Genomic DNA, 27,907 nt, shown 5'->3' on the forward strand with positions numbered 1-27,907 from the left:
AAAAAGTAAACAGGATGGCCTTGTAAACAGGTGTGTCTATTCGACAGACATTCCATGCAAAATAATGACCAAAAAAAATGTGATCATATTGATAAAGACTTAAAGCAGAGAAATATAAATACCAATCAACAAGGATTACAGACAATCAGCCTGTAAGACTAACATGATCATTTTTTTGGCACTGTATGTTCTTAGGTATCAGAGAGCTGGTACAGCAGCATGTGCGATCAAGGAACAAGCACACGGGCAACCTGGCCAAGTGCGAGGCAGCAGAGGAGCTGCTCCCTGTGGAGCTGGTACTGAGCATATGTTTGCAGCAGGGAGTGCTAAATAGTCTAAAGCTGGTTACCTGGGAAAAAATGAAGCCATGATGGGTACAGCCTGCTGTCTTGGGAGCCCCAGGCATCCCTGGGACAGTGGGGCCACGCAGAGAAAGCATTGTCTGCAGCAGAGCCTGACAGGTACTGAGGGGAGGCTTGGGGGGCCAGAACAAACCAGTGTCCTTCTCCATCACTCTTCTGCACCTGAACTGGAGCCCAGACAGCACAGCAGCACCTGCCATGCCAGGGCTGAGCCTCCTCCCTGTCGAAATCACCCATCTTGGAAGAGATGGTTTCAAAAGGGATTGGATAAGGCAAGGGAAAAACCACAAGGGTTCAGAATGGCAGCACATCCCATGCTCACAGGAAGAGTGTCCTTCCCAACCACCTACTTGGCCCCTGCCACAGCAGAACACAGCCTGAGCCTTTGCCCTGGCACAGCAGAATCATACTTTTATTCTGACACAGTGCACTGGGAATGGTGAATCCCTGTTGGACCTGCAGACCACAGTGACAAGCAGTGGACCATGAATTCCACAGTGACTTTATGGGTAAAAGGCTTACTCCTGTTCCCTGTTTAAACATTCTAGCACTGGCAGCAACTGGATAAGAGGTTAAAGCCACTCTACATCTGAAATTCCCATTCCCACAATTAGAATAGTGTGTCCCGGTCCAGTGTCCCAAAAGACAGAGATGCATAAGGACATTTGGATGTGAGTCAAGAAATGGAAAATATGCCTTAAAGCAAAAGGGACTTTCACCAGTTCAGTCTGTCATAAAAAAAGGATCAGGAAAGCTTGATCGTAACATGACTCCTCTGGTACTATCAACTCAAGAGTCCCTTCCTGAGAAGATCCACTGACTTGAAGGGAATTAAAGAAATGCAGCTTCAATCTAAGGCACAACAAAAAAAATAGTTTTTAGAACAACCTACCAGCCACTGTAGCAGAGACATATCAGCTTAAGATCAACTGTTTTCCTAACAACAGTGCTCAACAAGAACTAATTCACGGCAGTCTGTGTCATGCAGGAAGTTACACTGGCGAGCCTGGCCAGCCTCCCTGCTTTATAATCTACGGAAAAAAACCCTGCCTGTGTTTCTCTTCCTCCAGTCCAAGTGTGTGAAAGGTCTGGCCTGCCCCACTGGAGGCGTTTTTGGGAGGCGTTTTGCTCAGGTTAGTGTGGGTAGCAGGCAGCCTCGGTCTTAGGCTGCCCGCATGACTCCAGCCAGCTGCTGGCCCTGAGCTCTGGCACTGAGGCATTTTAGCTTTATAAGGAAGCCAGTCCGGGAGGATGAAGTGAAGCAGCAACCCAGAGCTGAGGCTCCATGAATGATGAGTGCCAAGGAGCTGACACATACAGTATTCTGCCTTCCTTTCCAACCAAAGCAAGGACATGAGACAGAGCAGGGAACAGCCATTCCGTGGTTCTCAGCACATCACAGGGAATAGCCATGCAGGCTCTGACTCCCTGGCTCTCAGGCTTGGTTTTGCACAAACCCCTCACACTGAAACCAGTAACATGCCTCCACTGCCTTCACACCAGTTCCCAGCTGCAGTCAGTGGCTTCTGAGAGAGCCTGGACATCCACGTTCATTAAGCAAAAAAAGCAATTGCACCAGTCTGGCTGGGATGGTGCCACTGCAGACATGTCACTGGACTCATTTGTAGTGGAGCAGCTTTGCTATTGTATAAGCTGTCTGTGCTTCCAGCTCAACTTTCTACTTCCCAGCTCAGTGCTTTTCAAGGGCCAGCATGTCAAAATGGGTCAATAACTGCTCTAGTCACAGCTTTGTGGATGGTTTTGTTTTGGGAGAACAGCTCACAGCCTCCACAAATAAGCTGGATCTGATTAGCTCAGAGGCAAGCAGTGCAGGAGCAGCTGCAGGCTGTATCTGCTGAGTGGAGATTTCCTCACCCAAAGATTGCTGACAGATGCTATTGAGTAAAACACAGTGCTGGCTTTCAACACAAGTCAAAAGGAAGTCCATGCAAGAGCAACCAGAAGCAGGACATTCATCCTTTAGGATGGTGCTGTACGTACTGACAGGCTCCGTGGGCATGTGCCCCCACACTTTTGTCTCACAGGAATCTCTCATAAGGCAGATTGTATGTTACAGCTCAAGAGCAGAAAGTATAACAGGGACGGATTCACAGTGTCCAGTTCTAAAGAGAAATGGGCCAGACTTCAACCTGGCCCATACAGAAATGTCACAGTCCTGAGCACATTGAAGTACCCTTCTGAAGTGATCAATTAATCCTGAAGCAGCTAAGAAACTTTATAGAAAACACAGAAGCAGAGAAGCATGGAAGTGAAATCAGATCCAGCTGGGATTTACTGCAGCTTCAGAATACAAGAGCTCTGTGCTTCTGTTCCTCATGTATTGCCTGCTTGCTGTGGGCCTTGAAATAGTCCTTCCTAGTATTTTGCCTTCTGGGGAATAGCTATAATTGGTTTTCTATGCACGAGATGTTTGCTGCTTATGTTGGCACCCAGCTGACTCACTCGACAACACCCCTTTACGCATAAACCTGCAGCTCCAGCGCTCAGCCTCCAACATTTTCAGTGTGGTTTAGATTAGAGCTGCTCTGTAGCCTTACCCAAAGGGACACAAGAGTTCTTATGATTTGAGAGATGGACATCAGTGTCTCACAGTGAGCATAACAAGATCTTTATTAAACAAGAGGGAGTAAAGAAAGAACATACCAAGTGAACACGCAGAAACAAGGAGCTCTATGCAGCTCTTCAGGTTCTGTATCAGGAAAGGGTAGTTATCCTCCAGGCCAGACCTGGAGAAGCTGGCATCAATACCAGAAACAAAGTCCTCTGCTCTGGCTGAACAGAGAAGTACTTGTATCCAAGAGGCATGGCCACCAGCAGCTCCACACAAGCCACCCAGCACTAAAAAATACCCAGGGAAGGGCCTTATTACCCCCGTCTTCCTGGATATGGTGTGTGGATATGTGAAGGGACGTGGAAGTCCTAGAAGGAATCCAGGTGGGGTGCCTGCAGCAGTAACAAATGTTGCTGTTCCCCAGGTCTGGTTCATCTCAGCTCATCTCTGATACGGATGCATTGAGGCAGATTTGATATTTGTTTTTATGCCACTCGGCATTTTTCCTGGAGAGGGAAAAAAGAAAAAGCAGTGCAAAATCAGCAATACGAGAGGACATTTGCTCAGGAGCATGTAAGACTCAGAACAACCCTGTCTGGGCTTTTCCAGTTTCACTCCAGGCTCATTTGCTACAGCATCTTCCAGCTTCTGACCTACACGATCAATCTCTTCTACAAATTGGCATCTCTCTCTGCTGACAAATTTCCTTGACAATTCCTGTGTCCCCCTGCTATCCCCTCCAATTCTATTCCTTTTTCATCCTAAGCAAGCCTTTCTCTTTGTCAGGAGGCTCCTACAGGAGTGTCAGACTTAGTCTCATAGAAGTTGCTGGCAGCACCACACACAGAAGAAGAACCCAGACTGTGTCCACGTCCATTTCAGAGTCTGTATCCCCTTCCCCGTAGCATTATTTCTAGTCAGGATGTATATTTAAATTACTAAGCCTCTCTCAGATTTCTTAATTTCTTGTAACCACATCCACCTCTTGGGCATTATTACTCTCTGCTGATACCAATCTCACATGTGTTCAAAGACATCTTACTGGCAGCTTAGAGTAAGTGTAGAGTGCTAGACAAAACTAAGATGATCTGAAAAATAAACAGTGATTAAAGAGCAGCACAGAGGGATAGTCAAATAACACTCCTTCAGTGTCTTCAAATAGAAGAAGAAAAAAAAGGATAACTTCTGAAAGTTAAAATTATAGTCTGGCAGGACAAGAAAAGACTTGATAAGCAAATGCCTAAAATGATGAAGATTATTAAACTTTCTCGAACATATCCAAAGTGGGTCATTGCCAGCAATGAATGTGCAGGTAACTGATAGATATCACTAACAATCAGGAGACAAATACTGTTAGATATTGCTCCAAAAGCAACGGTGAACAGGATTGCATGGTTCACCCACATCTGAGACACAGTGAGTGGTTGTGGTGTTCCCAGTCTTGAGAACAACTAGAAAAAATGCAGGTTAAGAGTGACAAGGATGGTCCAAGTTATAACTTCAACACAAAGTCACATTAAAGAGAACAGGACTTGTTAGCTAAGGGAAAAACACCTAAAAATGGACAAAGGAAGGAGACATGACAGATTTCCAAAACACAAAAACCAGTATGGAGAAGGTAACTGAGGAATGCTTATTCACCATTTCTCACAACATGGGTAAAAAAGAAAAATGCAATAAAATCATCAAGCAGAATATTTAAACATAAAAAGGATTTTAAGCAAAATGTGATAAAGCTGTGGGACATATTGCCACAGGTGTTGTAGAAGTCAAACTGTAATTCAAACGGGAACTGCAGGAAATAATGGCTACTGTACCGAATGGTATCGAACCAGACTCTGGCTTAAAATCCCTAAAAAACAACTGTGGTCAAGAGATACTTTGTTCTTATATTCTTTCAGCCTCAGCTATGGGCACTATCAAAAGCAGAATAGTGAGACTGACCTTTGATAAAACCGCCTGTAGCTGCTCTTATCAAGAGGTACTTTCCCCATCACACAGGCTGGACAAGTGCTCTCCTTACCAGTGCACTCTGCTTGGCCTACAGAAGCCACTGCCTTCCCACCCTGGATACAGTGTCTCTGGGTATTCAGCCAGGAGTCACAGAGGCCTTCTTTGCTACCAAATTACAGTGGAAATGACTTTCTAACTCTTACATAAATACGTATTTAACTTAGGATTGTATTGTTGCTTAAGTGCATATCCTAACAACAGTCATTATACACAGGCAAGAAAACACCAATTAGGATATCCGATATCCTAAATCGCAATCAACATAAACATTCTGACAGTACAGGGTTAGCCTGTAGGTCCCCCCAGGCCAAGCCCATTCCTGACAGCAGAGGATTTTTAAGGAGGAATACCAGAATAGGGCAAGCATGCAGTGATATCCCTGCAGAATACCTACTCTGCTTTTAAAAAAATTGTGGCTCAGGGTCATGGAATCAGAGTTGGTATCCTCAGGATTAGCGGTCACCTGATTTTTCATCCAGAAATCTATGTACTTACTTAGTTTTCCATCTCACATAAACATATCTGCCTATCACACACTAGGCAATGTGCTCTACAGTGTAATTATTTAGTATTCAGAAAAGTATCTCCCTTTTGTTCCAAATCTACAAGCCCACATTTTGATTCGTGCACTTTCACCAATCTTTCTGCGTCATGGGAGACAATGAACAATCATTCCTCATTTGCCTGCTGTATATAATTTGGGATTTTATAGGCTTCTACCTTTTTCTCCCTAGCCCAAAGCTATGCCCACTAGCAGAGAAGATATCAGAACTGCCCACAATATTGGAGGTGTGGGTGCCCAATGGATTAACAGAATGGCCTAAAGATATCCTCTATGTTCCTTTTCTAGCAATTCCTAGTATTTAGTTTGTATTTATGCCCCAACTGAACACCCAATTATTGTCTTTACAGAACTCTTATATTGTAGATGTATTTCAAAAATACAAGTAACTAGGTTAGAGTCCAGGCGCTGGATGTGTACAGTCAAATTTCTATGCCTATGTATTTCACTTTATATTCAAGACAAATGTCATCTACTGCTATTAAGCAAAGTCACTTTGTATAGGAAAACCTTCTAACTTTTTACAGAAAACTTTTGGTTTTTTCTTACCTTAAATAACTCATTATCATCAAACTTTTCCACTTTATTGCCTACCCACAACTTAAATTTCACAGAAAAACCCCCAGTATAGATCCCTGCAAAACTACACTGTGATCTCCCTCCATATTGATTCCTATGTTCACTAAGTCTATTATTAAAATAGTCTTGCAGAGGGAGTTAAGAAGCTGAAGCTGGTTGGCTGGGATCCATTTCAACCTCTGAGCCAATTTTAAACAGGTATTACTACACTATTAAAACCTGACTCATGTTATTAAGGCCAGAAAGGAACCCTGTACTTAGTTACATCTAAAAGGTGACTGGGGAAGAATCTCTACATCTGCATTTGTCTTTCTTGCTCCCTGGATTTCAACTGATCTCAGATATAGAACTTCTTTACCTGGCTGTCCTGCTGGTGCCATCTGCACTCCTGCCAGCATTGGCTGCTGCTGAGCTGGTGCACCTGTCATTGGGACCTGCTGCATGCCTGCAGCACCTGCAATGATGGCACCAGCTCCTGGCTGGCCCGACTGGACAGATGCCCCAGAGCCTGGGGGTCTCCGGTTTGACAGCCCTTTCCCAAAGGCCACAGCTGCTACCAGTGCGTTGGTATCCGCAGGGTTGAAAGTCTGCTTATTCTGTCGTAAACCTGTAAAAAAAGAAGTTATTTTGGAAGTTATTTTTAGACTTGGCAATCAGGTCTAAAAAGTAGCATAGCTGGTCCTGGATTTACTTTTCAGCTACTTTAGTGCATGCAATAGAGATGAGTTTCTTACAAGCTGTCCTACAAGAATCTCAGCAAGGTCAAAGAAGCCGCAAAATCCAGGGACACTGGTGATCCAAGAGCTTTTTCACTGAGAGCAGGGCATAATCTGCTCAAGGAAGGAAAAGCGAATCCTATGGCACGTAACAAGCACTGTGATTTAGGTAAGCAATAGCAACACCCCCTTTCAGAGGCTCATGAGCAACACGGTGTCTTCAAGTTTTTTTGCCACACATGTGCCCACTTACACTGTTAATCCCAGATACTAGACAGAACCTGTGCTCAGGTCCTGTGTCAAAGATGACAATAAAAATGCCACTGCCTTTAAGAGCTGTGTGTGGCACTTCTGGGTACAGTGAACACCACTACCAGAAAAAGCTGGCCATGAGCCTGAAGCACCCATTATCTAGACAGGATCACACAAGAGCCTGCCTACACTTAGTCTCCTTCAGAACACAGCTAAAAGGTTTCTTATTCACTGGTGCTGCATTTTCACAGCTATTTTTATTAATTAAAGTTGACTGGGAAGTTTTCTTGGCAGATACTTATCACCTCCTCAAAAGGGGATATGTCAAAGGGTTGGAATGACCTTCCCACCATGCATAGATGACACAAGGAAGACACATGCACCCACAGGCTCCCTTCTCAAATTAGGGTGCTCCAGGACAGCTAATGTTGCATCTTCTGGAATGTTTTCGTTTATGCTGCTCACCTGCATTTCCCATACTTCAGGCTCTCCAATGTACCTATTTTGCCTCTACTCTCTCAGGCCTGCTGCTTAAACCCTGTACCCCACTCCCACCTCAGTGACATACCTCCACTTTCAGATTCACGCTCCTCCTTACTGATTTTCTCCAGCAAATTTGAGCACATTTTGTTCAGACTTTGGATCTGTTTCTGCAAAATGAAAACTGTCAGAAACTGCCAGGATACCTCCAACTCAGTACAAATCAGCAAGGTAAATGAACAAGCTTTCTCTTCCCAGGATCTGTGTAACCAAAAGTAAGCGTTTTGGTAGCTGAGCTGAGAGCGCCCAGTGCTAATGCATGCAGGAGGGCACTGTGGGGATGGGATAACCTTCGCCTCTGACTGGTTGGATGGCACCTCCTGTGAACAGCCAGAGAGCTGGATACTCTTGTGAAACTGTGGAGGAAACCAAACCTCAGCTAGGGTCAGCTGGAGAAATCTCAGACAGGAAAGGACACAGCAAAAAAAAAGAAAACTGTCAAATGGAAGAGTGAAGGAAGCAGTTAAAGGGCATCTTGTGCCCTAGGGATAAGAGGCAGAAGTATCAAACTCTTCTTTACCTACCTGTGCCGCATCAGGGCTAATTCGAGCTGCATCTGTGATCAGCTGCTTCTCCTGCTCTTCCACCTCAGGGTCGGGCTTAGTTCGAAGATGGTCAGGCACTACTTCATGGCTGAACACCGGCACACGTCCCTCTGTCTGCCGCTGCAATGGTGGGACAATAGTCTCACTCAGAGCCTCCGCCTCCAGCCCAGCAATCAGGCAGCTCCAGACCAGGGCACAGGCCATGGTGCTGAACAAGGCTAGTGGGGAAACCTTGATCTGGGGAGCATTAGGAAGTTTCAACAACTTGTCTAGGAATTGCACCGTGCTTGTTTAGTTACAGCAACATATTTATGAACAGGAACACCTTCTGTAAAGTGTATCCAGTGCAAGCATTTGTAGGTAAAAACCCCACAGCAAAGCAGTTCTCACACAGAAGTACTTGTTGCCTTTCCTTCCTTTACACGCAGAGTTGAGGAATGCCCAGCACAAATGAGTGACAAGCTGAATACTCAGGCACTCAAGCACTTTCTGATACTCAAGGAACATGTCTTACCATGATCTCCTCATCACGGTCTGGAGAGAGCACTAGGGGGATGATCACCTGGTTCCGCAAGAGTGGGGTCTTCTCATGCTTTAGCACTTTATTCAAGGTGTTCAGCTGTCCTGAGAGCAATGCAAAGCTGTCCAGAACTGAAGGCCTGGAAAAGTAAATAAAGAAGATAGAACAGGGAGAGGGGATGCCACTCTCTTCTTCACTCAAATGGCTGAGGAGTGAGGAAATAACATTATTAGTCTTCAAATCAGTCTACTTCAGACAGTAAGCAGTAAAATCTAGTGCTGAATATGCAGGTGTGGACAAACCCCAGTCCTTCCTGGAAACGGCTCAAATGCATCAAATACCTCAGGGACATTACAAGCAGTACCACTGAAAGTGGCAGTTGTTCGGGATTTCAGTAACATACACAGAAGCAATTCTTTCCTTGTCACTACCTCTCCCAGTGAAATTCTGGAGCAAGGTCTAAAATAATTTCATCCCAAAGCAGTACAGCCAGGAGAGAAAATGTTTATAGCTTGGCTATCCAGACTAAGTAATAATGAAGCTAAATAACTGATAATGTTTTCAAGGAGGTCCTCTTCAGCTTGGTCTCTGTGCGGGATTCATCAGCTCTCCTCCCTTCTGCAACATGAACTATAAATGTTAACTTCTCTGTGAAGCTTTGCTGCAGTGGCAGACACTAAGATACCACATAGTTTATTAAGCTGCAGCTATAATATCTTTATGCTCCATATTTTCCAAGAAGAGAATGCCATCTTGCAAGTCTCTCAAACTGTGTGGTAAAGAAAAACTAGCAAAACACAAAAGCTCAGTTTATATCAGAGCCATAAAAAGCTGGAAAATGTCAAGAAATGTAGAAAGAACTATTGTTCATTTTATAGTGTATGTAGGTCTCTAAGGTGCCTCATCTGAGAACGTCCACTCATTGCAGATGCAAGTCTAGTTCCCATAAACTGTCTGGATTAAAAGGTGTTAGCATGACTCTTACTGCTCTACAGCATGAAGCCAATGGATTTCAACCATTTTTCTGGTGGAAGATGTGCAGTGGTTCCTCCAGCACAAATGCGAAAAGAAAATTGAAACCTACTGACAAGAAGCTAATGTTTCTTAATTAATCCTTTGAGCAAGAGCTTTGGCAGTGATCAACAGCGAGACACCTTACCATGTGAGTCGGTCATATTCATTCTCCAGCTTGTAGATAAAACTGACCAAGGAGTTCTTCAGGTCGGCCACCTGACTGATGAGCGTCTCCAGGGTCAGCTCCAGCTGCTTCTCCTCTCTCTAAAAAAAGGCAAGACAGACAAGGGAGGAGGACAAAGGTGTGAATCCACACCCATGCATCCATAATCCAATCTGTCCTACAGACAGCCTCCTTTTCAGAGGAAGCAGAGATATTGGAGATAAAAATCCCATTATTTCACACTGACCCCTTTCCCTTGGGTCAGACTACTTAGGCAAGAGACTTGTATCTGAGACAAACACTTGGCCAGCTGTCCTGTTAAAGATCTAGACGGGTGTAGTGAAGACATCATCACTTACATCTGCTTTTTACCACATCAGGCAAAGTCATCAAAGCTAGCTCACGCTATCTTTGTAAGCCACTTAAGCTAACTCAGCTCAAAGAAGATTAGCATTCCCTCAGCCTTTTCTGACAGCAGCTGTGGGTGCTGCAATATCTTCATCCAAAACAGTCTTTGCAAAATGACTAACAGGTCCATGGACTAAAACCTCCAGTTTGTGCCCTTCACCTCATTCTTTACTTTCTTTCTGCCCATGTGACACTTCCAGCTGCCAAGGAAACTGGCAGCTCCTACTGGCCTTGTGCCCCATGGGCTGTGGGAGGCCCTGCCATGACACAGACCGGTGTCATACCCACACACGCCCCTCACCTCCTGCCTTTTGCTGGGATTACATTGTTTAAGAAATCTTTCCCACTGACATTCCCTTCCGGGTGAGGGAGGACAGTGACAGACAAAGTGTCAGGACTGTGGATCTGCTGCCAAAGACACCAAGGCATGTCCTTGACTCTGGCAAAAACCCTCTAAACTCTTATCTACTCGAACTTACTTGTACTACAGTATTGCGCAAAACATAATTAAAGTCCCAGCCCTAAGGAACTGCTCGTGTAAGTTCAGAACTGTACAATAATAATCCATGAGGAGGGTGGGACAAAGCAGTCAAATAATAGAAAGGGAATACCGATTGGGAAAGCAGATAGAGTAACTCAGGCTGTTGGCATGCTTGCTATTGCGTTTGCTGTTGCTCTGTTCAAATACACTAGCCCAGTGCAAGCTTCATGGAAAGATTATCAGGCACCTTCCATGTTCATGAGAACACTGTATTATTTATTCTATTTTATTTGTACTCTGACAAGCTGGTAATCACGGATGAGACTTCATTTTACTCTAACCACCTTAGAATAAAGAGCTGGAGCAACCTTATTAAAATTTGATCCCCAGTCCATGGAGTGGATTCATGCAACAGGTTGCTGCTGGCTGTTCCACCTAGAGATAAAAGCACTCTCCTTCCCTTTGTGGCAGGACTAGTCAGTTCCTGTCCAATTAAGAAATGTGCCTACAACTGTTTGTGTGCACTGTGTTTGTGCAGGGAGGTTTACTACTGCCTGTGTTACAAGCTGGGCTGGTAGCCAGTGTTTTACTGCAGGGGTGCCAGGCATATGCAGCCATGGCAAGTCCCCTGGCCCACTGCCTGTGCTTACCCAAGAAGCCCTGAAGAGGATGAATGAAACCCCACCGCACAAGGACCATTCTCACGGCAGCAGTGCACTCCAACCCTCCTTCCCTAAGCTCTTCCCGAAGCCATTAGGAGCTGGAAGCAGATGCAAGCATTGCAATAAGCACACAATAAGACAGAGCAGTGATTCCAAGGAATGCTAGCCCTCTCCAAGGGGACACTTTAAGGAGTTTGTTAGCAATGCTAAATTGTGCCGAGGTAGTAAAGACAGGGCTTAGGGTAGGGGTTCTGAAGGACCTCCTGATATGGAGCAACTGAGAGGTAAAGGTGAAATCCAGAGTAGGTAAAGATAAAGCAATGCAGGCGGCAAATCAAATGGAAAAAAAAAAATCCTGATTGGCAAAACAAAGAGGGAAAAAACCCCCCAGACTTTCTGTACACAATGACATTATCTAAGCCGATAACGTTGTAACTCAACAACAAGATCTCGGGATTGTCTGAGGATAACCCACGAAAACATCTGCCCGATACTGAAAAGGCAGGCAAGGAAGTAAAAGCGACCACAGGATTTATTAGGAAAGCAACAGAAACTAAGCATCATTATGTCAGCACATAAATGCACGCCTCCTTTTCATCTCGAATATTACACGTCACTCTTGTCCCTCAAACTGAAAAGGGATAGAGTAGGAATATGTACTAATAACGGGAACCAGGATGATGAAGAATATTCATAGTTCCAAAAAAAAAAAAAAAACAAAACCAACCGTAAAAAAGACTGGTACGAGCAAGTGGCTAAAACAAGGAGAGACAATTGTAATAAACCCTATAAATGAGTAACAGCGGGACAATCCATTTTCACTTTCTTTTCCAGCAGGACAACCAGGAGATCCGCATGAAGCCAGCCGACTGTGGTTTCAAACAAACCAAAGGAGGCGGATTTTTACAACCTATTAACCTGTCATTAACCTCTGCAACTCTTTTCTTTGGACAACACGGATGCTACAAATTCAGAGCACTTAGTAAAGTAATTCGGTTCTTCTCCCATTAACGACATCTCATTCAAGAGGGGCCAGGGTGCTCAGCTGTACGAACACTCACCCCACAGCCGTGCAGCAACAAGGGGCTTTTACACAGCAGAGCATCGCCTCGGCTGCTCCAGGGCGCGCTCGGCCTCCCTCCGAGGGTGCCCCAGCCTGGGATGGGCTCGGCCCCCGCGCAGCCGCCCGGCCCCGCTCCCCCCGGCCCTCACCTGCATGGCGGCGATGGCGGCGATGGCGGCGGCGGCACCGCCCCGTTGTCCCGGGCGAGCGGCACTTCCGGGGCGGGGCCGCGCGGACATGGCGGCGGCCGAGCGGCCCGATGGGGAGGTGGGAGCGGGCCGGGGCGCGGGGCCGGGGGAGCGGGGCCGAGCCGGGCCGGGCGCAGGGGACGTGGTCGCCATGGGGAGCAGTGGGGCCGGCAGTGCGGGGCTGGAGCGGCCCGGGGTGAGCGGCGGCGCGGGCGCTGTCCGGGGCTGCTCCGGGGGTGACCTGGGCCGCCGTGCTCCCGCCGCAGGTGGAGGAGGCAGGGCATGTGTTCCTCCTGATGAAGAAGGACTATCGCATCTCCCGCAACGTGCGGCTCGCCTGGGTCCTCAGCCGCCTGCACCAGGTGATCCGGGCCGTACCCGAGCCCGAGCTGGTGAGTTGGTGCTCAGGGCTGGATGGTGTCAGCGCGGCTGGTGCTGCACCACCCAGCAGCACCTGCGCCCTTCAGAGTATTTAAGCCCTGTTTCTTTCTCTGATTCTTCCTTTGGCATGGCTTGATGTTCTCTCATGTACCGTTTGCTTGTTCCGGCAGGTTAAGTCAGAAAATGAGCTTGATGTTCTCAGCATCCTGCCTAACGGGTGGCAGCCAGACGAGCCGGTCCAGCCCAGGCCCTACCTCCTTGTGCCCTCTACACGGGTCACCTTCCTGGCCCGCCAGTACCGATTTGTGATTGAGCTCGATCTGAGCCCTTCCACAGGGATTGTGGTAAGAGCAGAAGCTGCCTCTCTGGGGTGTTGTGCATTAAAAGAGAAACCCATTTATATTTGCTGAGAAAAGGCTTATTGCTCTCAGTGTCAGTCTTAACTTTTGCAGAAGTCTTGCTTTTCCTGGGAGGGAGCCATGCTTGCCCCTGGCTGGGAACTAAATGCAAATCTTATTTCTCCGTTGGATGGTGAATGTGTGACTTCTGTTTACAAGAGTTGACACTTTAATCTAGCTGCCACTGCAGGAGGATGTTTGCTGTTGGCTCTGCACAGTGGGATAACCAGCAATGAGAGTGAAAGTCCTAGAAGGTGAAAAAGCTGTTCCCTTTCTCTGTTTCTGTAGGATGACTCAACGGGGGAGATAATTTTTGATGAAGTGTTTCACGCCCTTTCCCGATGCTTGGTGGGATTGTTAAGACCCTTTCGTATCCCTGGTTCAGACATTATCTACCAGCCAGAGATCTTTGTCACCATCCAGGTGTATTCCTCCATCATTGGCCTGCAGTCCCACCAGGTAAAGTTCAGGCTCTCCCTTGGCACGGCGTGAGAAGCTTGCTGTGGTTTGCAGGTGTCCTGTGAGCACGAGGAAAGCAGGGGCAGGTGGCAGCTGGGCTCTGTTATCTGTGATGCTGCAGGCTTGTTTCACTGAAACACGTGGCCTGGCATGATGCAGAAGTGTATGTGAGCAACTTCTCCTTTCTGGGCAGGAAGCAGAGGTTTCTCTAGAGAATGCTGCCCTCAGGCACGATTCTAGAATTGGGCCACAGGGAATATTTGCCTCATGTTGAATATGTGCTTGTTGTTCTTGTTTTGTTGTTTGGGGGTTGTTTTTGTTTTTAATTTCTGTTGATTTATTCTTTTTGCGTGTTCTAATTAGCTTGAAGCATTCAAGCAGAGCTTGTATGACCAAAAGGTTGTCTGCCTGTTCCAGCTCTGTAGCAGGGGTCAATTCAAAGATAATTGCTTCTTCCTACAAACCTTGGTTTTTTTGCACTGGTCTGAATATGCTTCTCCTTGCTGGAGGGAGCAGCCAGCCCCAGTATTGAGATTTATCAGTGAGATTTCACTTGTGTCAGGGCAGGTCTGTTTAAGAAACTCAAGTCTGGTTTACGGGGCCAGCATGGTTTTTGAAGTTCATCCTTGATCTCTTCCACCTTACAGTATTTTCATGTAACTTACATGTTTCTGGTGGTGTATTTCATCCCTTTGCTAATACCAGGGAAAGTGTGTGGTAACAGGAGGAGCCTGTTAGTCTATGCTTGTTCCCTCCCTGCCCAAGCCTTCTGCCAGGGTTTGTAGCTGAGGAGTGTGGCCATTGCTTTGGTCTGTTCTGAGGTGCTGCTAGAGTAAGCCTAGCAGGAATTTCTCCATTTGCCATTGATGTTTTGTGTATTATCTTGTCCAGCAATCCTGCACACACCATCATGCTGTGCCTCAGTATCTCCCCTGTTTGCACTATATTGAGCACTCTGAAGTTGCTACATTTTTCTTCTTTGGATCTCTCTAAATTCCCACTTTGTGCATGAGGCCATGAACTGTGATATCTGGGTACTACTGGATAATTTTGTTTCTTTTGTGGAGGAAAAGGCATATGTGTGTATCACTCATCCAGGAAAGACTCTGTGGTAATAATTTATTTCTCTGATGTCACTATGAGGTCTTGTCCATATGAGGCCAAGGGAATGTGGATAACATGCAGCATCCCACCAATCTGCTGAGGTCTTTGCATGTTGTATCTTCTTTGCCTCCTGGTTGTGGACAGGAATTGCCTATACCAGGGTGACATCTGTAAACACAGGTGTTGTGCCCTGGGGAGTTTCTGCGGTGGCAGGCTTATTCTGTCACATCACTCAGCCTCTTTTGTAATGTCCACTCTCATTGTTTCTTTTCTTTATTTCAATTTGCTGTTCTTCTTGGAAGATAATTTGATCAGTCTAGAGGTGAGGTAGATTAGAACAAACAGGCCTTCCTTCGAAGTGTCAGACTACACTTAATGGCTTCTAACAATGATTCCACATCACTTTCTCCTGGAGAAAGTCAAATGAAGTAGAAGTTTCTTGCCCAAGAAGGAGATTTGCCAAAGTGTGATGTAAGCATCTGCAGTGGGGTGCACAGCAGGTGCCATGAGACACCACTGCTCACAGGCTCTTGTCTCTGAGCAGGGACAGAGAGAAGTGGCCTATGCTGTACCTGTGCTTTGTCAGGGAGATGTTTGAACTCCTCTGTGCAGAGCTGTGTTCCTGTGTACCATCTTGGGGCTGGTGCTGTAAAATCTTAACTTGATGACTGATATGTGTGTCCTTGGGCCAGGTACTATTCCAGGGCTGTCAGCTGGATGAGACGAAGCGTGAGGCCTTTCTGCACCAAGTTTACACACAGCTCTGTGCCTTTGAGAACAAAGTGGCAGAGATGCTTCAGCAACAGTATGAACCCAAACCGCAGGTAAGGAGGGCAGAGGTAGTTGGGCTCTCTTGGCTTCCTGGAGATCTGCACTCTGAGGCCCCTCTGAAGTGGGGTGGCAAGAGGAACAGCAGCATAAGTCTGCAGAAGGAACAGCTAAGGAGTTGGTGAGATAACACTGTGGGATCCAGTAATGAGATGTGAACACTGAGGAAGCAGAACCATTAAGTGTTTAGAAGGACTGGTGAGGATCTTTACCTTCCCTAAAGTTAATGTGCAGTAAGATGGCCTGACTGTATATCATGGGAGAAATGGTGTAGGGTGTGCTTTCTCTCTGAAGAAGATGGTGGGAGAGGTGCTTATGTCCATATTATTAATCTGCAAATAGCTGTGAATATGCCCTTAGCCCTTTTGACATTTCTTGAATGAAAATACTTACTTGTTACCATGAAAACTGGCAGTGAAACTGAATAAACAGCTGGTGCAGTTTCAAGTGCTCCTTGAATTCTGTGACAGATGCTGCTTAGTAGCCATGGATATATGTATCAGCATATTAATGACAGAATCCTAGTACGGTCTGAGTTGGAAGGGACATTTAAAGATCACCTCCCTCAACCTGCTGGCCATGCTGCTTTTGATCTTCTTGCAGTCAAAGTCATTGTTGGTCTGGCTGAGGTTATGTAGTCCTTAATTAGCATTAGTTATTAGAGTCTGGGCAAAAAGGAAATAAAAAGTCCCAAAATCAGATGACCAAGAGGATACTGGTAGTGAATTGCAGTTGCATATCTGAAGTGCTGGGAGTCTCACATTGTAGCTGAAATTTGTATGTTTCAATGCTAAAACTGCCAGTCCTCAAACAGAAAGTAGATTGCCAGAAGTAAGTACCTCGACTAGTGAGACCAGATGGTGGTTTTGCAGTGCTTTGTGTGCATTCCTGCTTGATGCAGTATTTCTCTCATGGTAAACTACCCTGTAACTTCTTCCATGCAAATGGAGGAGAGAGACGCTCTTGCAGGCCAGAGGGACTGGTGAATCCTGCCACAGGGTGTGGGGTGGAGGTGGGAGGCCCCAGGGGAAAGGCAGGGACTGAAACTTTATTCACTTTTGAAGTTGCACTAGCTGTATCATTGTTAACAAGTATCTGAATTTAAGGCATCTGGCAAATTAAAGTGATGGATAATCAATATTTTTTGCTCTCGGACTGCTCCCATTTGTGCATAGCAAAAGTTTTGTTAGTTCTAGTTTTCTTTTCCCAACTCCAATCGTCTGTAGCTTTGCAGAGGGGGGTCTCAGCCATTCTCTGCATTAGCAGTAAAAATGAAGCAATATTTTATTACAGGGTTGAACTGCCAGAGCCTTATGGGGATTAAGGGACTATGAATACAGTAGGTTTCTCACGGGTGTAATTATACAAATTTCAGGCTTTGCCTAGGGGATATTTTTCGTAGAAGATGCAGGAGAAGCCTACCTGCATTTGTTTATATCAACACTGCATAACAAGGGCCATTTGAGTTAAATGCATAGGCACTAGACTTAGTCCTTGTGAGGCTTCTTTCCCCCTCTGCTGCAGAGCTTCACGAGTGAGACATAGCTGTCTCTGCGTCTCCAGTGTTTCTGGGCTGAATAGAGTAGATTAAGGAGATGCTGAATAGCTGCAGCTTCTACTAAATGACAAGGGGAGAAAGAGGTATTCACCATCTCTTTAACTGGGAACTGCTTTGCTCCACAGAGGAGTTTTAGTGACCCCAAAGTGTCTCATATCTCCCCTTCTGTGAGAAATCAACTTAGAATAAAGCTCTGAGCATGCTGTCCCTCCACCTTCAAGCAGCCTTGCCCAGCTGTTCGAAGCAGCCCAAGTGACCAGGATTTTAAGAGCACCTGAAAGTTAAAGCTACAAATGGAGTCTGCTGTGGTGCTCCAGAGTACCATGGGACTGCCGGACCGAAGGTGTTTGAAAGAGCGAGGACTAGAGCTAGGCTGAAATCTGCCCCCTGGGGCCTTGTGGGTTTTTTAAACTTTTCCAGGTGGATTTATCCCCCCTGAGCCAAGAGAGCCCTGGTGACGTGCAGGAGTCATCTGGGAGGAAGCCCAGCGTGTCTGTTGTCACTGCTGACGTTGGTCTGGTCAGCATGGTCCGGCAAGGGATCCTGGCCCTGCAGCTGCTGCCCTCCAACTCCAGCGCAGGTTGGCTGCGTCCTCGGGGTTAAGGTTTGCCCGGTTGTTTGCAAAGGGCTGTATTGCTCCTGCCGTAGGCTGAGGTTAATTTTGTAAGGACGGGTGTGTGCATGGACCCTTCTGTTAGGGATGAAATTTCACCAGAGCCTTTTACTCTGCATTCTGGGGGCAAATTGTGGTGGTGGGAATGGGGAGGACAACACTGTGCCAAGTGACGTGTGTCAGTGTTGGGGAGTTTGTGAGGCAGTACAGCTGTGACTGTTGCTCAGGGCAACCTGGGGTGTGAAGAGCTGTGCCCTTTCTGTGTGCTCTGCTGTACCTAATCAGGATGTTTGCCAGCTCCATAATGCTTTGGAAGCTCTAAACCAGCCTCAGGATTTTCCTTCTACTTTTGCCCTGCCTAAGCTTTATCTCTGGTGAATTTACTGGGAGAATGATAGCTGTTTGAGATGGAAGATGCACTAAGATGCTGCCTTGTTTACAGGTATTATAATAATTACGGATGGTGTGACCAGTGTCCCTGACGTGGCTGTGTGTGAGACTTTACTCAACCAGCTGCGCAGTGGCACAGTGGCCTGCTCCTTTGTGCAGGTATGTCTGCTGGTACCTGGGAGCGTGGGTACCAGAGGGAGGCAGGTGGATTGGTGGTGGTGGCAGTCACCTCCAGAGGAGAAGTGGGGGCCTTCTCTGCCTGTTTGAATTCTTGACCAATCATCTGCCTTGTCTTCAGCACTGCTGTTGTCACTCAGGTGTCTCCTTTATCCATCCCATAGGTGGGCGGTGTCTACTCCTATGACTGCAGCTTTGGCCACGTTCCCAATGTGGAACTGATGAAATTCATCGCCATGGCCACTTTTGGTGCTTACCTCTCCACGTGCCCTGAGCTGGATCCCCTGAGCCTGGATCTGAATGTGTATCACAAGGCATTTCTACTGTACTCCTTTCTGCGTACTGGGGAGTCCCTGAATCCAGAATATTATTGTGGTGAGAAATGTGCATGTCCTTCTTCCAGTAGATGGGTGTCTTAAAGCACCTCTCTTTGGGGTGACTCCCCAGGCTTGGTTATGCTGATACTGTCCCTTGTCATGCCTTCTGTAGGCTCTGGGCACAGTTGGTCACACAGCCCCACCTGTGAATCCCCTCCTGGTTCCAGGAATTGGGTGGACCAGGGAAAAATAATGCCCCATTTTCCACCATTCCCCTGATTTAGCAATCTGCAGTTAGGCCCACTGTGCTGGGACTTGGAGGGGGTCAGAAGCTCTTGCCCACCCTTCCGTGCACACTGGCTAGCTTGCAGACAGGGATGTTCTGCAGAGCTTGTCCTAACAGGGCTTGCAGATGGCAGTTTGGATTGAAAAACTAGACCCCTGAGAACTGTCCCAAATGCTTCTCCTGGTTGTTCTTATTTTGTGACTATTAATGACTGAGAGTATGCCAGGAGAGCTTAGTTTAGTTACCAGTAAAACATGGAAACACCCTTTCATGTCCCAGCGATATGCTGGTGCCATCTGCTTTCTGTAACTTGGCAGCAGAAGCCACGTAAACTGGCAAGTTTGAAGAGAGCTAGCTTGGGACTTGGAAATGCTGAATCTTAAAAAGATCAGCTGTTAGTGGTTTAAGCTCAAGTCTTCCACATCCTGATATCTTTTAAAAAGCACCTGGGAACTTAAAATTTTCCAGGGAAGTCCGTAAAGCTCCAACGCTTGCTGTGTGACTGTTGAAACAGATGTGCAGTTTCTGCCTGTCTAGGCTGGATGTGGAATTCCAATGTGCGTCTTGTCACAAAAGCTGTCCCAGAGGAAGCAGTGCCTGTCACCCCACCCTGTCCCTTTCCCAGGCCTTTTGGCCACACTGATGAACCTGTTTGCTGTATTGCAGAATCAGGAGTGGGTGTAAATGGTGCCTGAAGGATGTACTGTTCTTCAGGCCATCGAGTGTTCCTGGCAGCTTTTATAAAGCTCTTGGGGAGGCCTGTTGCTGCATGATGGGGCTCAGGGGAGCTGCTCCCTCACAAACCCATCCCTGCCATTTGCAGTGTCCCAGCACAGGCTGTTCAATGAGCACCTGGTGTCTGCAAGCAGCAACCCTGCGCTGGCGATGCGGAGGAAGAAGCACACGGAGAAGGAGGTGCACGCCGACCTCGTGAGCATTGTTTCGGTCCGGCTGCGCGAGGGCTACAGCATCCGGGAGGTCAACATCACCAAAGGTGACTCTGCTGCCTTAAGGGCTGGAGACTCAGATAGGACTCTGTTCTCAGCTGCTTAGAGGAAAGCACAGCATCTGCCATCTCAGCAGAGTGGTGGTATTGTGGAGGAAGGAGCCATTTTCCCCAAATTCTGTTTTCACAAATAATTGCCTGCTGCAGGGCTGCCCAATATTGTGTGGTTATGCACGTGCCAGGCTTGCTCTCTGTGGTTGTGCCTGGGGAGAGACAGCCAGTGAAGCACTGTATCTTGGAAATGATTCCCCACAATTGCAGAGAAACTAGTGACAGAACTGGGGTTTGCAGAGTTTTTTGGGATTTCATCTATATTTCTCTTTTTTTTCATCCCTCTCTAGTTCTTTGTTAGATGCCCTCCAAAATACTAACACAAAGTTGAGCCCTTTGGTACAACAGGCTTAATGCCTCCGAACTACAGTCTTCCAAAGGAAGAAATTGGGTGAAACAAGGATATTGTTAGGTGAAAATGTCAGATCAGTCAGGACCGTGATCAATTCTAGAAGACCATAAAACCTTCCAGTGATCCTGTTCTCTCACCTGACTCACTAGACATGGCACCTGGAGGGTGAGAGCTAGCTGCTGACTAGGGACCTTGAGGGGTTTGATTATCCTAAGGAGGGCCAGTAAATCCTACCTAAATTTCCATCTCCAGCTGTGACTAGTGCTAGTACTTTAACGGAAGGGGAGATGAAAAAATCCAAATGCAAGCTTATTAGTACACAGAATGTGTTTTACATCAGAGAATCAAAGTCTCTCCCAAACCATTCCAAACTTGCCATGTGATGTTTTCTGTGAATTTACTGTGGTCTGCCTAAAAAACATGTAAATACCTTCTGTCACTGCTCTGGTTGGAAGACTGTCCCAGAGCTTCATTGCTCTTTCTCTGGCTTCCTTTCTAAACTCCCTGAGACCAAATTGGACCTGTGTGACTATTATTTTTAATTAAATTTATCCGCCTTCTCTGCCTTCCACAAACATATTTAAGGACATCTTTCTCCTTGTAACCTACCTTTTGGCAGGTTAATATTAAGCAAGCAGGGATTTCACCTTTATTTTGTAAGGGCAGGCTTTCTGTTTTCTTTATTCAGGTTAATAGCTCTTTTTTTTTTCCCCTTAAGTTGTTTTCTTTTCAGTTTGATCTCATGTTTCTCAAAACAGTTGATAAGAGTGTTTTAAGTGTAGTTTTATCAGTGCCTTGTTCAGCAGCATTGACACTTCCCTGCTTCTGAAGTGAAATAACAAATCTGATAGACTGGGAATCATGTGAACATTCTCCACGACTGTATTGCAGAAATCTCTGAATCTTTCATGCACCTTTTCTTTCAATTGATGAGTCCTTGGGGGTGTTCTATTGGGTTTTGTTTGTTTAGGAGTCCCTACATGTGCTGTCCTTCACATGATAGTACTCTTAAGTTCATTTTGCTCAGTTCACCTCCCTGTTCCACTGTGATGCCTGGGAATTGCAGTTCTTTTGCCTTGATGCATCTTACAAACTGAATGGATCTAAATCACCATTTTTGGGGGGAAGATTGCTAGCAATCATATTAGGTGGGATAATTTCTAAAGTTGGTCTTCTAGGAATCTCCCTAATTTCTTGTTTCAGGAATTTTCTGTTAAAAGTAAGTGTCTGCTAAGTTTTCCCAGTGAGACAGCTGTTCCAGTAATGTCTGCAGATTGCTTTCACTAATGTCGGTGTGCCATGAGATTACTTCCCTTAAATCCAGGCAGATTAGCTCCATTGCATTCTCCTTGTCTAGGAATGTCTGTGAAACAGTGTGACAAGTCCATTCGTGTCCACACTCAGTGTCTTTTATTCTTCTGTGCCCAAGTTCACTTACAACTTGAACAGTGCTGGATAAAAAGCCTTTCTCTTTAATCTGGCAGCAATGCTGAAGTGCTTTTGGTGACTGTAGTCCTATACAGAAATGCTGGAAGAGCATTCACCAGGTATGAATCATTCAAAAAGCAGTCAGACAAGTTCACATTGTATTTTTTTTTGCACAAAGGTGTAGCTACAACCTGTGGCTCAGGGTATTGTAAAGCAGTGAATTCCTGCACTCTGGAGGAATGTATTAGAAATATCACAACATGTTACCATGCTCCCTGCATTTTCCTCCAGGTATTTGCCTGCTGGCTTTTACTCCTTGGAGTGCTAAATGGATTGGTCTCCCATTTTTACAAGAGCAGAGAGCAGAAGAGCAGCTGCTGGGTCAGAGTTACCTTCTGTGGTGAATAGCTGTGGGCAGGTGCACAGGAGTAAGAGCAGGGTAGACATACATGATGATAATCTCTATTCTGCTTTCCTTTTTTCTTCCTTTGAGCCCTCTCTAGCTCTTTGCAGCTCAGGGGCTCCTTGAGCCAGAAATACTTTCTGTGTATTTTTTAGAAGAAATTTGAAAATGAAATGTCAGAGGTATCAAAAATATAGAGTGTACTTCTATGCAGCCTTCAGACTAGTAGCAGATAATGTTATTTAATACTTTGGAAAGGCTAAATGCTCTGGGGAGTTGCTTAAAATTTTGCTGAGCTAACAGGTAAAAGTAGAGTTGGGAAATTTTAGACATTCAGTACTGCCTTTGCTAAGGAAAAACATGTTTGCCTAATCAGGGCTCTCTGAGCCATTCTACAGAGAAGTGGATAACAAAGAACAGTTAATTAACCTGGATTGCCAACACTTGCCAATTAAAGGCTGGTAAGGAGCCAGCTGGCTGTGAAGCGAGAGGAAAAAAGTGCAGTTGTGGACTTTGACACTGTCGCTTTTCGCCTTCACTTTACCAAAGACAAAATAGATTAAATAACTAGCTTTGTGCTCAGAGTTGCCTGGGGAGGTTGTTTGTGATATTTATAAGTGTTCTGGTTACCCTCACTGTTTGATTTTTATATATTTAGGTATTTAGGAGGCAGCTTGGTTAGTTAGGAATGCAGAAGTACTTGTGAAAGGAAAAGGATTGGAAAGTATGGAAGGAAAAGAAGCTTCAGGGCCATGGTGCATAATTGAGCCCAGCTCTTTTACTTTCTGGAACACTGTCAGGGGATCTCCCTCTGTAGCAAAAAAAAAAATTCTCGCCATTTTGTGTTGAGGGCAGCCTGGAGGATGGTTTTCAAAACATCATCTTCCTCTGTGAATCAGTCCAGCACCAAAAATGGCTGGGCAGTGAGAATGGCTATTCTCTAGTGACAGGAATCAGGAAGACAAAGTGAGTTTTCTAAAAAAACAGAGCTGGACTTTGTGAAGGAAATCAAAGTAGGAAGAATTTTATTATCTATAAAGTCAGGAACAGAAAGAGATTGCTTTGCAGTAAGAAAAAGCTGAAGATTCATCTAGGTGTAACTTCAAACTAAGTAAATATTTTGCCTGTGTTTTTAGTTTTGCTTGTGTGGGATCATAGGAGTGAAGCCAGGATGACTAATGGAAACAGAGGTGAAAGTTGGAAATATTTTCATTTATGATCTAAGCAAAAATGTGGGAATTTACTTATCATGTTTTCTGTTGATGAAGTAGAAAGGCTTTATTATGAGAACAAAAATATTGTGCAAGTAGCAGTGGATGAGCCCTAAAGCAATAAGAGTGAGGTGACAGTATGAAATAAAAAGAGATGAATTTATAAATTCTTGTTTAGCCTCTCTGATAAACTAGACAATCTTCATAGGAAACAACAGATGGTGCAATCCTGGCAAGTGCAATTATAATAACACAAACCATCCATTGTATAAAATATTAGTGACCTTAAATAAAATCCTACTAATCCCCCAGATGAAGTACAGGTAAAATACAGTATACACTTCTGATCATCTTTTTTCAAGAAAGGTGAGTTCTTAAGGTGCAGGAAGGTCTGGGTCTGTTAAGAGGAATGAATGTTTTGTCACAGTAACAGCTGAAACTGAGTAAGGATTTATTGGTAGTGCACACTCCCTGTCAATGTTATGGAAATGAAGCTGCTCAGAATAAAAATGATTTAATCAAAAGAACAACCAAGCATGAATTTGGCATGTACTCCGTAAGGTTTCTTCTAAACATTGATGGGGGAAGAGTGCTCTGAGGGAACCTCCCAGCAGGGACCATGAGAGCAAAAAGATGGCTTTAAAGTGGAGCTCAGCCTGTGAAGGGGATGGCATGATGTGCCTCTGACAGCAGCAAATGCAACTCTGCAGGAAACAGAGCATCCAGGCTGATGATCTGTTCAGAAGGTTTCCAGCACATCCAATCACTTATCACACAAACGCTGCAAGTCTGGCAAAGTACAGAGCAGGCTGGACATAGAATAGATGATCGAGCAGCTGAAATCGCAGCATGGTCATGTGTTTCCCTGGGATGTTTCAGTACAAATACACATGCACAGTCAGCAGGAGTGGGACAGGTCTCTGCTCTTTTGGCTCAGCGAGGCCTGCTGTCAGGTGTTAGTGTTAATCTTATTAGGCTTGCTGAAAGGAAATGGTAAAAATGTACAGGTTGAAGAATAGGTGAATATTCATTCTTAACAACTTTGGGAAGAGAATGTAAACATGGTGAGAAGCTTTGAAGACTGAAGTTCTAGATTGCATGAAATACAGTCTGTGCAGGATGAATAGAGATTAATTCAAGAATTAGGCCTCACCTTCCAGGTTGTTTATGATCTGTGTCCGTCAGATGGCTGTGTTTCTGCAATGGGATGGATTAACTCTGTGCAGTGTGGATGACAAAACTTTATACTTTAATGGCCCTGCTCATCTGTGCAAAGCAGCAGTTTTCTTGGAAACAAAGATGAGGCTGTGAAGAAGAGAGCCCATTGCAAATGTCAGCTCTTCCTCTGAGTTTCAGATTCCTTCCCTAGTGCAGGTATTACATGTACACTTAAAGAATTGAGAACTCTTCACCAAACGCCTCAGTGCAAGCAAAGCCTCCATTAGGTGGAGAGGAGAGTGACTTCAGCTAAAGCAAACAGTTAGATCACTTTGTTCCCCTCAGCAATCAAATGATCTCATGGTACTCATGAATCTCTGGTCAGAGGTAAAGCTCAGATGTGTATGGAACACCTGAACTTGCTCTTCTGCTCCCATGCAGGTGGGTCTCAGCTGGAGGTGAAACTGGTGCTGCTTTGGAAGCATAACATGAGGATTGAGTACTTAGCTGTGACACCTTGGCCCCTGGACCCATCAAAACGCAGCACTTGGGTGGAAGTGACAATGGAGGGAAGCTATGACATTTTGCATGACATCAGTTGCACCATGAGGAAGCCTATCACCAGTCTGTACCGCACCACAGTCATCCGGCGCTTCTGGAACACCTTGCAGAGGTGAGCTGGACCATGCCCAGCAGTTTCCAGTGCCCAGTGTAAACAAGTAATTCCTTCCTTGGCATGAGGCTTTTTCAGGTGGCCATCCCAACCCAGGGTTCAGAAGGAATGTGCTCTGAGGAGGGGACACGACTGGTAACAAGCTTGTTGTCTAGCCAAGGAAAAGACTCAAACTGGTCTGTGATCTAGTTTATAAGGATGCTTCAGGGTGATGGTGTGGCTGCTCCTGAATCTGGATCCTGGGATGCAAACCTTACCTCTGACTGCCATCCCATGGAGGTCATGTGTTCTTACAGCACACCCATGCAGCTGTGCTGTGTGGTCACACCAGGAGCAGCAAACACATCACACGTGTCTGGGGCTGAAGTGCCTGGGGTCATAACCATTTCTTGGCCAGGGTGACTGTTACATCCAACTCTTTGGCAGATTCCTTTTCTAGCACTTCATTTCCAACTCTGTTCATCCTCTGTGTGGATGAAGCTGCTACACTGAAGCCCCTTTAACACACTCTTTGTACTTGGGCATGGAGTTCCAGCATTTCCCAAGGAAGCTCTGTTGGTGCAGATGGGCTCCCAGTACATAGGGCATGCTGTGTGTGCAAGCTCTGCGCTGACTGGAGCAGCAAGGGGAAGAGCACAGGCTTTTGTGGCTAACTGCCTCTTCTTTTACAGCATCAACCAGACAGATCAGATGCTGGTACATCTGCAGTCTTTTGACACAGTCCCAGAACACTTTACCATTCCTGAGAGCACCAAGAATGGTGTGCCCCTGTTCTACATCCCCCCAGGATCCACCACTCCGGTATGTTGCCTCTCTCTCTAATGTGGGACAGGTTGTCTCCCCTGCCTGTTCTTGTACTCAGGCTTCATCTCTTGCTCATTTTGTCTTCATCTTATCCTGCTCAGTCAGAGAGTTCAGGTGTGGTACAGTCAACATCCCATGCTATGCCTTTCCCCCTCTGAGACATCACCCTATGTCTCCATTGATGCAGCTACAGCTCTAAGCCCAACAGCAAGTCTCGTAAGTGTGCTCTGAAACCACCTCCTGTAGTGCTGTGATGTGTGAGACCAATGGGAAGGCTGACACGCTTGCTTTTGCTGTGCTTTTTCAGTGGATGCCCCATAGGCATGGAGTTGCTGCTGGCAGTGCAACCACTGCCCTGGAGATGTAGCTCAGTACTGTCAGGTGAAGATACACGATGTGCTGAATATTTGTTTAATAGGCTCATTGCTCTGAGCACTCATGTGGAAGGTGCAAGAGAGATACTTGCCATCTGCACAGCAGAAACGAAACAAAATATGAGCTAATAGTTTCCACTGCAAAATTCAAACTCATTGAAACTCACTAAGCAGAAGAGCCAGCATATTATCTGTTCCCTGCTACCAGCATCCTTGGCATAGATGGAAGAGGACTAGCAGATATTAAAGTTAGGGGAGCTTTAATTTCAGAGAATTATTCCTTTTGTTTTACTGTTTTAGTCCTTCTTTAGATTTGCCTAGTGCATTTTCCCTGTGTAGGGTTATGTATCCCAAAGTATATCTGGAACATCTCATCTTGTGGCTAACCACCACTGTATTTCTATGTCAGCAGTGTTGCTATAGTTGGTGGAACCAGTGTCACCATACAAACCTATTAGAGTTGCCCAATGCCACCCATTCTGGCACCCTATTTGCCTGAGCACTCTCAGATGAGTAATCTCAGTGTTTAATTACTTTGCTGACACAAGCCATATATCCCCTTCTCAGTCAGAAGGCACACAGTTACATATGCCATCTTTTTCGTGGTTGATTTACTTGATGCTAAGTAGTTAAATTCCTAATTATCTTGACATTTTAGGAGCCTAATTTATTTTTGCTTACACTGCACTGTGTTTCAATGTGAGCAGACTTACTCTGTTCAGAGGAAATTACCCAAAGCCAGGGATGTGGCCTTCTTGGCCTACAACAGCTCAGCTGCTAGAGAAATTCTTACTCTCTCTGAGTAGAGCACTTTCATGCTGAATATTGTCCTGTCATTTTCTCAGGTGTTATCTCTGCAGCACAGTGGGTCCGACTCAAGCCATTCCCAATTTGCCTCCTACTGGAAGCCTATCCTTTCCATGGATGCCAACTTCTGGCAGAGATGGCTGCACATGCATCGTATAGTCATCCTTCTGGAGCATGACACGTATGTAATGGGCAGGGCTGAGCTCATGTGCACGCTGTGGGCCAGCCTGGGAAAGCAGGGTGTCCAGTTCAGCCCAGCTGAGGAGTTGCAGCTCTTTTGCAGGTACCTATGGCCAAGGGAAGGGTTTCACTAGTGGAGCCTAATGGATGCTGAAGGTTTGTTTATCTGAGAGGGACAGTAGGTTAGGAAGTCATCTTTGTTGAGAGGGGGAAGATAAATTGTTTTTCAGCTCCCTCTTGGATTTTGATTTCCTGATTGCAGGGGGTATGGGACCATTCATTTGGGAGCTAACCCACATGCTTTTGTTT

At 45.8% G+C, this 27,907-nt stretch overlaps 2 protein-coding genes across 13 annotated transcripts in view; one reads left to right on the top strand and one right to left on the bottom strand.

Annotated features, from left to right (window-relative positions):
- Nucleotides 1–2,969: 2,969 nt before the first annotated feature.
- Nucleotides 2,970–12,632, bottom strand: MED8 (mediator complex subunit 8). 4 transcript variants are annotated; one of them, XM_032118345.1, is made up of 7 exons: nt 12,602–12,632; nt 9,821–9,939; nt 8,656–8,800; nt 8,121–8,261; nt 7,625–7,706; nt 6,447–6,695; nt 2,970–3,440 (listed from the first exon to the last, which is right to left on the bottom strand). In XM_032118345.1, the coding sequence occupies exons 1-7, from the start codon at nt 12,605–12,607 to the stop codon at nt 3,376–3,378; spliced, it is 807 nt and encodes a 268-aa protein (XP_031974236.1). In that variant the 5' UTR covers nt 12,608–12,632; the 3' UTR covers nt 2,970–3,375. The 4 variants fall into 4 exon arrangements, with proteins under 4 accessions (XP_031974236.1, XP_031974238.1, XP_031974237.1 ...); XM_032118347.1 differs by lacking the exon at nt 12,602–12,632 and adding an exon at nt 12,319–12,419; XM_032118346.1 differs by lacking the exon at nt 12,602–12,632 and adding an exon at nt 11,378–12,042.
- A 42-nt stretch (nt 12,633–12,674) lies between these two features.
- SZT2 (SZT2 subunit of KICSTOR complex) overlaps nt 12,675–27,907 on the top strand; it is a 54,562-nt gene continuing 39,329 nt past the window's right edge. For all 9 annotated transcript variants that reach the window (XM_032117224.1, XM_032117226.1, XM_032117230.1 and 6 more), the window contains exons 1-12: nt 12,675–12,719; nt 12,907–13,032; nt 13,192–13,365; nt 13,708–13,878; nt 15,675–15,806; nt 17,789–17,948; nt 18,424–18,530; nt 18,713–18,923; nt 19,975–20,145; nt 25,202–25,433; nt 26,105–26,234; nt 27,457–27,599. In XM_032117224.1, the coding sequence (XP_031973115.1) occupies nt 12,690–12,719; nt 12,907–13,032; nt 13,192–13,365; nt 13,708–13,878; nt 15,675–15,806; nt 17,789–17,948; nt 18,424–18,530; nt 18,713–18,923; nt 19,975–20,145; nt 25,202–25,433; nt 26,105–26,234; nt 27,457–27,599 (1,787 nt within the window). In that variant the 5' untranslated portion in view covers nt 12,675–12,689. The remainder of the gene's footprint in view (nt 12,720–12,906; nt 13,033–13,191; nt 13,366–13,707; nt 13,879–15,674; nt 15,807–17,788; nt 17,949–18,423; nt 18,531–18,712; nt 18,924–19,974; nt 20,146–25,201; nt 25,434–26,104; nt 26,235–27,456; nt 27,600–27,907) is intronic.

This window comes from Corvus moneduloides, chromosome 9 (genome assembly GCF_009650955.1).
Source record: "Corvus moneduloides isolate bCorMon1 chromosome 9, bCorMon1.pri, whole genome shotgun sequence".
Taxonomy (NCBI): Eukaryota; Metazoa; Chordata; class Aves; order Passeriformes; family Corvidae; genus Corvus; species Corvus moneduloides.